The sequence below is a fragment of the Drosophila persimilis genome, unplaced genomic scaffold (assembly GCF_003286085.1).
Source record: "Drosophila persimilis strain 14011-0111.01,24,50 unplaced genomic scaffold, DperRS2 tig00000002-arrow-pilon, whole genome shotgun sequence".
Taxonomy (NCBI): Eukaryota; Metazoa; Arthropoda; class Insecta; order Diptera; family Drosophilidae; genus Drosophila; species Drosophila persimilis.
Genome location: NW_020825289.1, coordinates 17,652,110 through 17,665,571, shown reverse-complemented (window position 1 = coordinate 17,665,571; position 13,462 = coordinate 17,652,110). Strand labels below are relative to the sequence as shown.

Here is a 13,462-nt window from a genome sequence, read left to right as displayed (position 1 = left end):
GGAAACGCTTCCTTTTATAATCGGGTATAAAAAGCCCATTTGGAGATGATATGGTTTACATAAATGGTTTTTATTTATAAAAATCACAACGGTAGAAATTAATAATACTATTTAACAAAAAGGAATGCTTATCGATGAACAAAATAACACAGTGAGGCGTATGTAGTTTGTACATATGCATGAACATTATGAATTTGACTACAGACGAAGACAAATAGATACGTGAAATATTGCAAAGGGCGAATATTGGAAGGTATTTTAAGCAGGTTTCATGCCAAACCAACTCATTTTCCAATTCAATGTGTCGTGTAACAGTTTTTCCTCCTCAGCTGTCAGCTGCAGTAAAGTGGAGACGGCACGGATGAGGTGACGGGCTTCGACCTAACAGGAAGCATGCAAACAGATGGATATAGGATACATATACTATGATGGGCAAGCAGATAATGTAACATACCTCTCGACTTGTTAAGAACTTCACAACAACATGCTTTAGATATTGGAAATTGACCTCGTCCATTATGATGCAGTTGGCTTTGTCTCCGCCTGCAAGCGACTCGAGCGCTGTGCTATGGTTCCTATAGGGAGTTATAGCTTGATGATGGGATTCACTCTCTGAAGAGATTTGCGAGTTGCGGAATTCCTTTTGCATGGTTTTTTTCAGATCTAACAATCTCTGATTAAGCGTTTTTATTGTCTGATTTCCGGCAAAGCAGAGAAACATTGAGTCTAAGTACCACGAATACTTCACTTCCATCTCACCTTATTTTTCTCCATGATCTCCAGCTGTACTGCTTCATACTTAGCTAGCTTCTGGATATTTTCCTCTGCCGCACTGCTGACCTGCTGCAGGGCTTTCCGGGCCTCGCCCATGTCATTTTCAAGCTGCTTAGTTCTATCCTGCAATTCGATCGCTTCGCTGCGCTCGAGGCGCAGTTGCTGCCGTAGTATATCTTCGCTTTGAGAGATCTCCGCATTTCGAAGTATTGACGTCATTTTCTCCTCGCGTTCGACTTCCAATTGGATGAGGGACTCCTCGAGTTGGTCTTGCTTTTCGCTCAGCTGTGTTCGCAGCTTCCTTGCCACCTGCTCGGCATTTGTGGCATATTCGCCAAATCTGTCGTCGGCTGCCGCGAGACGTGCCTTGAGATCTTTAACCTCGGTTTCCAAAATTTGCTAAGAAAATTCAGTTTATTCGTTTACGAAATCACCATCACACAAGTGTAAATATAGGAATAGGCACATAAGAATTTTGTTCAAGGAAAGAAGTTGCCAAATCAATTTGAAAACAGTTTAATAAAAAGGAAAACCATTAAATTAAGGTACATTCGTAAATGGTAAATATTTCGTTTTGCCAAAAGATGGGTTTTTAGAAACAAGTCAAACTACTAGTCAGGTTTGGGTTAGTACTCAATCATGCGGTTTAATTAGTGTGACAGGTCCCACTGCAAGTCGTCAGCTTCAGTGGACATACTCACAGATTTGTTTCGCTCAAAGATGATTTGCTGCTCATTCTCCTCTCGACACTCCTTCAGTGCCAGATTCAGCTCATCGATCTCCTCCTCCAGTAGCCTGACCTGCAAATTGCGTAAACAAGGTATAAGAATACTGGTAATGGGGTATATTAATGATTACCTTATCATCTCGTTGTTTGATTTCGTCAATGGCTTTCTCCAGTTCAAATGCCACTTGCTTGCGCGTCTCTATGGCATCGTCTCGGTCCTTGAGCGCCTTGCGCTTCTCAGTCGTTTCCTCTGCCACTTGCTTTGATAGTCGACTAACTTGCGTTTCCAGCGCCAGGTTTTGTCCACTCCAAGAACCCTTGATATCGGACAGCTGTAGGTGGGCCTCTTCCAGGTGCTGCTCGAGCAGTTTGTGCTCTCGTATGAGTGCCTGCACTTGCTGCTCTGGGCTTAGCTTGGTGAGGGATTCCATTCGAGACTCCTCTACTATATTCATGCGCAGCTTCAGATTTCTGTTCTCCTCTTGCACAGTCGCCAAGGTGGTGGTCAGAAGATTCTTTTCCTGCTGTGTGCCATGTCGCAGGCGCTGCAGCTCATCGCGCAGCTCTTCTGCAACTGATTCAATCGGTCGTAAGCGTTCCAGTTCCTCGGACAGATTCTCAATTTGCTGACTATGCTGACGCATCGAACCCATTCGATCCACGGCTTCTTGCTCGCGGAAGCTCAGGAGATTTTTCAACTTGTCTATTTCCACTTGCTGTAGATTTTGAATCTTCTCCTGCTCCTCGCAGTACATATCCTTCTGGGTTTGGGCCACTCTAACGCTCTCCAATAGGATCTCGTTGGTCTTGTCGACGCGCATCTTTTCCTCCTGCAGCTGCAGCAGGCTCTGGCTGAGACTGGACACTTTGGTGGTGAGCTCATTGCATTGGCTACGCAACTGGCACAGTTGTTCAGACTTTAACAGATGTTTACAGAAGAACATACGTTATACCATACTCGCAGTGTTTATACACACAAAAATAGACTTTTTGCCTCTTACCTCGTTGTAGATACTGCCACCGCCCACATCATCAGCCGAGTTGGAATTAATGCTAACTCGGCGGCTCCGTAGCCGATAATTATTGTTGTTAGCATAGCGCTGCTGGGGCTGGGGCTGGGATGCCGACGTAGACACATCTTCGCCGGTCTCCTCCTTGATTTTGTTTTTCAGCGTCGCAAACATTCTGATTACTGACTTCTGCTATTACGAGGCCAGGCGGGCCGTGCCGTCCTCCTGCTGTTGCGAATCGAAACTTTTTGTGTATGCCTGCGAATCCAAGCAAAGCTAATAGAATGGTCTAGCTGCGTGGGTGGCCGCTCAGTAAACGTGCCCGTGGAGCGTTTATAGCATTTCGTGTGCTACTTGCTTATCAGAAATATGTAAATTCTTGTCAACTGGCGATGTTGTCCCATCCTTGCCCCTTCGACACACGACACCCTTTTTTCACCAGTCTGGCTACGCTCCAACACAGCCAGGGCTGTATTTGGCAATGTTTCGATAGTAGACGCCAAAAACAGCTGTGAATGCGCGGTAACTTTTCCAAAAAAAAAAACATAATTGTACTTGTTTGTGTTTTTTTGTGTCTTACCAAATTAAGAAAAGTAAAGAAGTTAAGCTGAAATAGACAAATCGGAATCAACCTCAGTAATATTCACCCCGAACGGGACATACAGTCATGGATCAATCTAAGCAGGCTCTTCGCGACCTTTGCGACAATGGGAATCTAACCTGCGGCTCGTCCTTGAAGGAAATTACACTTATTGAGACAGTCACCAGTTTTCTTGAGGAGAATGGAGCCGCCGAGATAGACCGAAAAGTACTGAGGACACTGGCAGAAGCCCTGTCTAAAAGTGTGGACGAGTAAGTAACCCAAATGCATACTGATAATAATATCTGCCTATATGTGGGCTTCTCGATCTTGCCCACTGTGCGCCATCAGTTTATTCATTTGCTGATCGGAGAATAATACGCTCTTTGTGGTGGCTCTCCGAGTCCGTGAAAGCCTCCCTTATGTACATACCATGTGCCATATGTACTGTCCCGTCGCGTTTGTTACCCACCCCAAAAGTTTCACGAGAGCAAGCGAGAGCAGCGCACAATGCGCTCCGGGTACAGCGGGAAATGCGTGACATCTGCTTTCAGTGTGTGCGAGTTTTACAGAGCGCATTTTCCTTTTTCAGAGCAGATGAGGCTGGCTGGCACTGGGTTTTTCTCCGTCTCTCGATGCCTCGCGTTTTTGTTCAGTCATTTATGTTCTGGCTTTCGGTTTATTTGGACGTAGAAGATTTTGAATTCATTTCGCGCTGATATTCTACTCGTTTGCTGTGCTTGCGCCATTCTCTGTCGTTCTATATACACACACTATCCCATACATGTGCATATGTAAATAATAAGAAAACAAACTTACAGTTTAAATAATCAAAGGGTCGGCTATCGGTCGTGTATATACATTTGTGTAAGTGGAGACAGCAGTGAAGTTACAATTGTTTATACGGTCACGGAATATATGTAAATAGCTGCATCTGCATCTGTAGATAACATGTAAAGGATGCTGTGCTTTTGTGAAACCTTCAAAATACATTTACATACATATATTTATATATGAGAATGTGTGCGGATGTACAATGTGTATATATGTACATCGGTGTATGCATCTAGAGTAATTCGCGCCCGTCTGTGTTGTCGTTGTTGTTGATTTCTTTTGTCGCTAGCGATGCTCTGTGGTGTGTCTAATTTTAGTGGCGGAAAAGTATAGAAATTAATTTGTTGAATAGCGAATCCCCAATTGCTCAATCCACACCCATATCAGCAGTACGGCAGCAGCGGCAAGCCCTCTCCGATGATATCCCGCCTTATCAGACGAACCGAACAGTGGACGGTGACACATGTGTGTAGTTAACATCTACACGGGTATGTAGCAGGAGAGAGCGAAAGTGGAGAGAGGGGTGGGGTTTCTTTGTTTACCGTAAGAGTGTAATTCCCCTTCCCCCTTCTCCTTCTAGGATAAAGTACAGTGTCTGATGCACGTATGGCTGCATGTTCAAAGTCAACGCATTAGCGGTATATAAGGTGCTATCCAACCCCCTTCCCCGCTCACATATCACTCAATGTGCTCTGCTTTCGACGATGCCTCCTGTACTTCTGTTTATTGTTATTGTATCGCTCTGTTGAATACTGCAGGCGCCTTTGTGTGCCATTATCACTGGCCATCCATAGCCTGACACCCACTCGAGAGTCGCGCCAGGTAGCCAGGTAGATGAGCGAGCCCAGACTGAGGCGGGAATGGGTCTTTTACTTCGGATACCTGCAGCGGTATGGGGCTATAAAGCCAGGAGAGGTGCAATTCAGCTGTTAACAGGACACATGTCCTGACACGTTTAGAGTCCACCTGTTGTTTAGGAGACCATTGATTTTCAAGAGCGCCTCTGTAACCATAGCTATGGGCACGGACAGAGCCGTAGCCAAAACAAATGAGTGCAAATGTTTGGCAGAGTTTTCGTAGCCCTGTGCTCTGGCCTGGCCTGCAATTGTCGTTCTATTGCCGTGTGGAAGGAAGAGCCTTTGCGGTTTGCTCATTTCCCAAAATAAATGTGCTTTATGTGTGCGAGTGGCCTCAAGTGCTGCTGCATCTCTGGCAGGGGTCTGGTCTGCGCTAAAATATGCATCGGGTACGTCGTGCATCCAATCCATAGAAGTATATCATGCCTATCCGCCGCCCGGTTCTCGGGTTCTTTGAAGCTTCTTCCGCCCTACGGCTCACTGCTCCTCATCGACAGCAGGCGGCAGCCAATGACTCATAGTTTGCTGCCCCTTGGGACGGGACGAAGTCTGTGGTCTGTCGTGTGCCGTGCATCGCGAGGTATTTAGGGAATAAAGCCAAGAACACCAACAACATCAACATCAGGCGGTGACGTGTCTGCTCTTAATTATAAACTAAAAAAGAAAAACCACGAACCTATTTAAACATCAAATATAGAGTTTCTGCAACATCCCTTCCTCCAAAAGTGAACAATATATGTATAAATAAATGTGCCTAATGTTGAAGAAAACGTGAACACTATGGCGGGTATATTTCGCTCTACGTCTCTGAATAACTCAAATGAATCGCAGGGTTCGCCATTCAAGCGATTCTCATTGAACTCGGGCAACAATCAATTCTGGTAAGTAAATGTTCCATTCGATCTGTAATATATGCTATTTTATTGGATGGGAAATAAGTACCAGCAGCAACGGATTTAAGGGGCGGAAGTACGACTTGTACTCATTCATCTGTGACTTGGACTAAAATTCAGCTGCCAAAAAAAGAACAGAACTTTGAATGGGTGTGTTCCATTTAGAGCAGAGTAGAGCAAACTGTAAGATAGTTGAGCATAGAAATCATTGAAAGAGACTCGGAACAGGGACAGGGTTCGGGCTATCATTTTCACGCTTCAGTTAAGAGCCTGCAAGAGTCTGAGATCATTAAAACCGTAAATAACCTAGGCTATATTTTGATTTGGAAATTCAGTTCACTACTAGATTCCCATTCCAAGAGCTTACAAGGGGTAGCAGAGCGGAGGGAAGGGAGAGACATGTCATTAATTAATGATAGCCGCCAGTCGAAGGTGCAATGCCAGCCACAAATAGAAAATCGTTGCATTTGTCCGTAGATTTTCCACTCACAGATCTCAGATCGGGCCAAATAATTGAAACCGGTTTGGATTCCGATTAAGCTTTGATCAGCTGTATCGTTGATGGTCAGAGCCGCAGTGCCAGTGCCAGAGCCAAAGCCAGTACGAGACTGGAACTCACTTGGAATGGCCCGATCAAGTGGTGGAGTGCTATGCCTGCTGCTGCTGTGCTTCCTGCTTCTGGTTCTGGCCCTTGCCCTGGCCGTTCGACTGAAGCCCTGCGATCTGGCCGGGCAGCTCTACATCCTGGACGTGCCCAAGTCGGAGCTGCCTCTGTGGCTGTGCATCGCGGAATTCGAGAGCCGCTTCAACACCCACGCGGTGGGGCAGGCCAATGCGGACGGCTCCCGGGACTATGGCCTCTTTCAGATCAGCGATCGCTTCTGGTGCTCACCGCCCAATCAAACGGAGTACTATACCTTCAACGAGTGCAACGTGAACTGCACGCGGCTGCTGAGCGACGACATTACCATGGCCGTGCAGTGCGCCCGGCTCATACGGAGGCAGCAGGGCTGGACGGCCTGGTCGGTGTACGGTCAGTTCTGCAACGGCACGCTGGAGGGCATTGATGAGTGCTTCCAACCCCAGAACCCGGCGGGCAACAGAAGCTGTGCAGAGAGTGAGTCGGTGCTGGGAGATTGTAGCTGACGGACGGGTCAGACGGGGTCTTGGGACTTATGACATCACTGCCGAAATATTTGCGAAAATAAAATATTAATTAACGTTTAAGTTTGAGTTTTTTCTTGTCTATGTCATCCAGAGGTCAGCCCAGAGCCTTAATTGTTTCCGCTTTCCATTCCATTTCAGCACCAGTCCCGGAGTCTTGCAAGATGTGACCATGGATAACTCATGTAAGTTTCATTTCAGACGCAAATCCCAGTAGGTTTTTCGAAAAATGTGTGCCTCAGTCCACAGCCCACAGTTCACAGTTCGTTTGGCAGCCTCAGGTTGATACAGTATTTAGGTTTTAGCAATACATATTGGAATTCAACATATGTTAGATGTGCGAAAGCGGTCTTCCAGTTTGAATATATATTTTTTATACGCTTCTCTCGCCGGACCGTACCGTTTTATGGAGCATATATAAGAAGAAGGTCCAACAATTGAACGACATGAGCCTGGAACGACCCCCTAGACGCTGCTTGCCGCGAAAGCCGTTCAACCCCAGTGCGCATCAGACATAAAACTCTCTTTGGAGTCAGCCGAAACACAAACCAAACCACTCAATGACCGGGCCTTTCCTTGTGTCCCCCACAGATGCCAGTTTCGATGCGGGCCGTCTGCAAGGCGAAAGCCACTCGCCTTTGGCCATGCCGGGCCGTTCTATGCGCAACGTGGAGGAGCAGATGTCGACGCTGCGAAAGGAGAACTTCAATCTCAAGCTGCGCCTCTACTTCATGGAGGAGAGCCAGCTGGGGCACCAGCGGACAAACAATTCGGGCGAGTCTCTGTCGAAGCAGTTGATCGACACAAAGATTGAGGTCGAAGTGCTGCGCAAAACGGTCGAGGAGAAGACGGAGCTGCTGAAGGACGCCGCTCGGGCCATATCCATGCACGAGGAGATGCAGCGCAAGGCGGAAACCGAAAGCAATGCGTTGATCGATGAGCTGCAGCAGCATCTGCGCCACTACGAGGTGAGTATCTTGTATGTCTTGAGCAGTCATGACCTCTATTCCCTACTTGTGCATTTTAGGAAACTGGAGCTGCCTTTGAAGGAGAGTCCAGAGAAGCACTCGATGAAAAGCTCAAACACTTGGAATCTGAGGTCCAGAGGTCGAGGCAGGAACTGGTCGAGGCCGGCATACGGCAGATAGCCTGCCAGGACCAGCTGAAATCGGCACAGGCCGAGCACCAGGAGACGCTGTCCTCCTGCGAGGCCAAGATCCAGGAGCTGGCCATCAAGAACGCCGAGCTGGTGGAGCAAATCGAGAAAGCGCGGCAGTGCAGCGACGAGGCAAATGTAAGTAGACGCCCCCAGAAAAAGGGGAGTGTCTCCCAAGAGATTAGGGCCGTAGTGTAGTGCTAGTTATAGGACGCATGTGGTGATGATGAGAGGGACACTCGTTTTAGGGAACCATCAGGGGGCATGTGCGGCAAATCCACGTCGCTCGGACTGAGATAACTATCCTGACGGTGAGAGTGGATCGCATTCAGGCCGAACTGGAGAACTATTCTCAATTGCTGAAACGCATTATGCCCACTCTGGCCATGCTGCAAAGGAAGATCTTTCAGCGCGATGTGAGTAGAGCTGCCGCACACTGATTGGTGCCACGAGTCACCCAAACCCCACCCAAAGGTTGAGAACGACAATTTGGAATGGGAAAGAGAGCAGCTGAAGAGCAGAGTCGATGAGTACGAGGCCATCATCAACAGGAAGGAGGTGGACTCGTGTCTGATGCGGCCTTTACTCAACGCCAACAGGTGCCAGCACAAGGCTCTGCTTCCCCAGAGAAATTGTGTAACCTTTGAACTGCAGCGTAGTGGCAGCACCTCCTCGCTGAGCTCAAACTTTTCGGCGATCAGTGTGCTGGGAAGCAGCGGACGGGAGTCAGCGTCGGCGGTCAGTAGTGCAATGCCATTGGATGCCGCAAAGGTGACTCAATCTCCATCGCCAGCAGTTTTCGACCAATAAAACGCCCTCGTTGCCCACAGAACCAGCGGAATCAGCCGCATAAGAACTATGCCAGGCGACCAGTGCGGCTGCCAATCGCTGCGCCAGGGCGCCCCTTACAAAACTATACGTTTCCCAGCCTTCTGCGGCAGTTTTTTAACAGAGCTTGGGGCCACATGAACTAAAGTAACTTTCGTGGATTTATCGAGTCTTTATCGTTTCGATTTATGTTTCAACAGTTTTTTGGGGGATCAAACACAAATTTATCGTTATAAAGTATTCAAACTATTCCAGCCAATAAATACGAGTATTGCTCAAAGAGACTCTGAACTTCATTTGCTTTCCATTGTAGGCTAAGCAGGAGATGGACGCCCAACTGGCGGACAATATGTGCGAACTGCAGGATGCGCAGGAGAAGCTAAAGGAGCGAGAACGCATCCACGAGCAGGCATGCCGCACCATACAGAAGCTAATGCAGAAGTTGAGCAGCCAGGACAAGGAGATCAAAAGACTCAACCAGCAGCAGCAGCCGCAGGAGCAGCACTCGGTTAAGAAAGAAGTGAGTGCTGCTAGGGACTAGTACCTTTTACAATTATAAAACGTATATTTATGTATTTGTAGAGCGAGAACAGCAAGGCCACCATATCGACATCGGCAACGGGCCGTTCGCTAAGTGACAATGAGGCGTGCTTTTTGGAAATATCCTCGGGACTTAAGGAACAATACGAGTATAAGATGGCCGAACAGGAGCTAAAGATCCAGCAGCTTCAGGCGGAAGTTAAAAAGAAGACGGCCAATCTGCAGAACCTGGTCAACAAGGAGCTGTGGGAAAAGAACCGCGAGGTGGAGCGCCTGACCAAGTTGGTGGCCACCAGCCAGCAGCCGCAGTCGCTGCCGCAGATAAACGAAGAGTCGATTGGCTCAGCAGCCGTTGATTTGCAGCAGTCCTTTACCGAGCTGGAGTACACCAAAGCCCTGGAACGCAACAAGCTGCTGCAGCGCAAGGTGGACGTGCTCATCCACCGCCTGGGAGAGGATCACCAGAACAGTGCGGTGATTGGACAGCTGCGGCAGGAACTGCGCCAGGTACAGGCGGACGCTGAGAGCGCGAATAAGTGGCGACTGGAGTGCGCCGATGTTTGTGGTGTGCTGACCAACCGGCTGGAAGAGCTGGCCGGGTTCCTTAACTCGTTGCTCAAGCACAAGGATGTGCTCGGTGCACTGGCCGCTGATAGGCGGCACGCCATGCGTCGAGCCGTGGACCGTAGCCTGGACCTGTCCAAGAGCCTGAACATGACGCTGAATATCACTGGCGCCTCGCTGGCCGATCAGAGTCTTGCGCAGCTGTGCAATCTCTCTGATATGCTGTACAACGACGCAGATGCCGAGGCGGAGGCCGATGCCAGCCACAAGACGTACAACTCGCATGAAGAGGTACGCACCGCTGGCGCCGCCTCCATCAATCCAACGATTGAGCACCTAAAGGCCGAGAACAAGGCGCTGAAGCGGGAGTTGGAGAAGCGCCGCACCTCGGACGGGCAGCAGCTGCGAAAGGAACGCCGTTCCCTGCCCCTGCCCACCCAGCAGCCAGACAACCAAAGCGAATCGGAAGCCTGGTCCGAGCCGGACCGTAAGGTTTCCCTGGCCCGTATCGGACTGGAAGAGACCTCACACAGCCTTGCCACGGCCGAGCGGCAGCCCAGCGAATCGGAAAGCGAGGGGCGGCGCGCCTGCTCGGCCAGGCAGGAGCGCAGTCGCACCAGCGAGCGCATTGCCCAGCTGGAGGAGCAGATAGCCCAGAGGGACGAGCGTGTCCTGAGCGTGCAATGCCAGCTGGTGGATCTAGACAACAGATACAAGCAGGAGCAGCTGCGCTGCATGGACATTTCACACCAAATGGAGCACTTGCGGGCCGCCAACGAGGCCCTCACGGCCGACCTGCAGGCCATTGGAACGCAGGAGGATCAGCAGATGAACGAACTCCAACGTCTGATCGATATAAAGACCAAACAGATTGATCAGCTGGAGCTGGCCCAGAGCACATTGACTGCAGATGCGCAGATAACGGACATGGAACTACAGGCAGCACAGCAGCAGCTCGTGGAAATGGAACAACAACACGCTGAGGCTTTGGACCAGGCCCAGGCCGAGATGGCAGAACTGAGGCGGGAGGCAGCGGAAAAGCTCGAGGAAGTGCAACGCCGGCACCAGGAGGCGCTCGAGCGAGACTGGGTAGCGCTGAGCCTTTACCAGGAGCAGGCCCAACAGCTGCTCGAGCTGCAGAGGTCCCTGGAGTACCACCAGGAGAACGAGATGGAGCTGAAGCAGACTCTCGTGGAGAACGAGCTGGCCACGCGTTCGCTCAAAAAACAACTGGACGAAAGCACCCTGCAGGCATCCAAGGCGGTCATGGAACGGACCAAGGCCTACAACGACAAATTGCAGCTGGAGAAGCGCACAGAGGAGCTCAGGCTGCAGTTGGAGCTCTTGAAAGGTGTGCAGCCGCAGCGCCAACTCGTTCAGCCAGCTCGTTCCAACAGCAGCGATGTGTCGCAGTCGGGATACACCTCGGAGGAGGTGGCTGTGCCCATGGGACCACTAAATGGCAACCAATCCAGCGTACCGGCCAGCACGGCTGTGGTAGTGGGGCGCGTGAGCAGCTCCTCGCCGGATCTCGGTATAGAGAGCGATGCCGGCCGAATCTCCAGCGTTGAGTTGTGTACAGCTACACAGCGTGCCCTACTGAAGAATGAGACGCCGTCAGGTGCTAAAGATGGTAAGCATTTCAGAATAAGATTTTTCACGAGAGAGCGAGCCCTCATCTGTATCCCATTCACAGAACCCGTTGAAAACGCATTGAGTGTGTCCCAACAACAGCAGCAGCAGCAGCCGTCTGCAACAATTACACACGACTGTGCCAAGGTAGAACAAGAAAATGCTGAATTGAGGCGTAAACTAATCCGCACCAAGCGCGCATTCGAAGACACCTACGAAAAGTTGCGTCTGGCTAACAAAGCTAAAGCACAAGTCGAAAAAGACATCAAGAATCAAATACTAAAAACTCACAATGTTCTGCGAAATGTACGCTCAAATATGGAGAATGAGTTCTAACAATTGATTTCACGTAGTCGTCGACGACGACTATATCAGCATTAATTAATAGTTCCATCTCATTCATTTGTTACTAGACGTTTGCCATTTTCCTTGCCATGATCTGTTCATTTATTTCTTTGTAAACCTTTTATTTTCCTCGTTCCTAACAAGGTATTAATTTGTATTTTGTATGTGCCTGTATTTTTTTGTACCATGAACGGATCCGAACCGAAACAACGAAGCTATTAATATAAATACCTTTTTGCATTTTCTAAAGACTGTATAGGGAACTCAACACGGAATCAATGCACACAATAATAACAATAACATTGATCAAGAATATTTACTCAATGAAAGAAATATCACACCTGTTTTAGCACACCCCAAAACTAAAAAAAAATGTCTAGATGCTGACTGAAAAGTATGTAACCAGAACCTGGCACACTCATTCATATTGAATGACATGTATAGAATATGTATATATATCCTTATCTCTCCCCCCACTAGTAGCTAAACATAAGAACATCCCTTCGATTGTCCATATTTTTGTGGCTAATATCCATTATGTGCATGCAGCTACAGTGTTTGCTTAATCTATTGCTCTTAACCTTTGCTTTCTTTTCTTCAATCCACCGCTCGGAATCCTCGATTTCAGTTAACCATCGAAACGGATATTGAAATAATTGTTTGATTTATCCCCCTCCCCCCCAAATGGTCGTTGCCATCCAATCAATAACTTGTTTTGAAGCATCATTTTGTACAATGTGTAAAAAGTACCTCCGCTGTCCTGGAGCTGGAAGAACAATACATAGACTCTAAGTAATTTCTACCATGTCGTTTTATGGAATAAAATAATTCGTTAGAATACAAACCGTGTACTTCAACTAAAACTGTTTCGCTTTCGCTGTTAGCCCCATTCGCCCAGGGGATATGGACTTTGGGCGGTAACTTCTATCAGTATCAGGTAAACATGACATTCGTCGGAGTCGTCGGTATGTCCCTGCAAGGGGGTCTTCGGTTTTGCTACTTTTTTATTTGTACAATTATTTTTTGTATCTGTAAGTACTCACTCACACATCGCAAGTGGAAAACCATAATGACAATTATTATAATATAAAGTCGTATATGTAAACCGACACACCTCAACGCCCGCATACGACTACAGTCTGGACAGTCTGGACAGTCTGGACAGTCTGGATGCCAGCTTGACCCGACAAATTCTTCAAAATATATCCTGGATAATCGGAAAGAGTTTGGCTTAATGGTAAATGTGGAACAATAAATAGGAGGTTCTCAAATACTTTTGCCAAGAAAAGAAGAGAGAAAAAAGAAAGACATGGGTATATCGACTCGGCAATTGATGCTGATCAAGAATATATATACTTTATGGGGTCGGAAACGCTCCCTTCTGGGTGTTACGCACACGCACACTTCCACCACAAATCTAGTTTAGCCTATACTCTTCGAGTAGCTAAAAGAATATTGTATAAAATACATAATCTGATCAACAAAGCCTGGCTACCCGCAATAAAATTTAGGTTACAGCCAATAGAACGGATTCAAGGTCAGTAACGAATTAAGATCA

At 48.1% G+C, this 13,462-nt stretch overlaps 3 protein-coding genes across 5 annotated transcripts; 2 read left to right on the top strand and 1 right to left on the bottom strand.

Annotated features, from left to right (window-relative positions):
• Window positions 1-81: 81 nt before the first annotated feature.
• On the bottom strand, window positions 82-2,907 carry LOC6592641 (golgin subfamily A member 1). Its single transcript, XM_002017826.2, has 6 exons — window positions 2,503-2,907; window positions 1,633-2,418; window positions 1,476-1,574; window positions 760-1,173; window positions 455-694; window positions 82-381 (listed from the first exon to the last, which is right to left on the bottom strand). The coding sequence occupies exons 1-6, from the start codon at window positions 2,683-2,685 to the stop codon at window positions 259-261; spliced, it is 1,845 nt and encodes a 614-aa protein (XP_002017862.1). The 5' UTR covers window positions 2,686-2,907; the 3' UTR covers window positions 82-258.
• Window positions 2,908-3,105: 198 nt separating this feature from the next.
• LOC6592642 (centrosomin) lies at window positions 3,106-12,700 on the top strand. 3 transcript variants are annotated; one of them, XM_026985231.1, is made up of 8 exons: window positions 3,861-3,958; window positions 5,480-5,663; window positions 6,981-7,024; window positions 7,431-7,807; window positions 7,867-8,133; window positions 9,137-9,343; window positions 9,406-11,560; window positions 11,624-12,700. In XM_026985231.1, the coding sequence occupies exons 2-8, from the start codon at window positions 5,563-5,565 to the stop codon at window positions 11,893-11,895; spliced, it is 3,423 nt and encodes a 1,140-aa protein (XP_026841032.1). In that variant the 5' UTR covers window positions 3,861-3,958; window positions 5,480-5,562; the 3' UTR covers window positions 11,896-12,700. The 3 variants fall into 3 exon arrangements, with proteins under 3 accessions (XP_026841031.1, XP_026841032.1, XP_026841033.1); XM_026985230.1 differs by lacking the exons at window positions 3,861-3,958; window positions 5,480-5,663 and adding an exon at window positions 3,106-3,363; XM_026985232.1 differs by lacking the exons at window positions 3,861-3,958; window positions 5,480-5,663; window positions 6,981-7,024 and adding an exon at window positions 7,192-7,340.
• LOC113565054 (lysozyme 1) lies at window positions 6,228-6,953 on the top strand. The gene has a single exon (XM_026985233.1). The coding sequence runs from the start codon at window positions 6,237-6,239 to the stop codon at window positions 6,819-6,821; it is 585 nt and encodes a 194-aa protein (XP_026841034.1). The 5' UTR covers window positions 6,228-6,236; the 3' UTR covers window positions 6,822-6,953.
• Window positions 12,701-13,462: the final 762 nt, after the last annotated feature.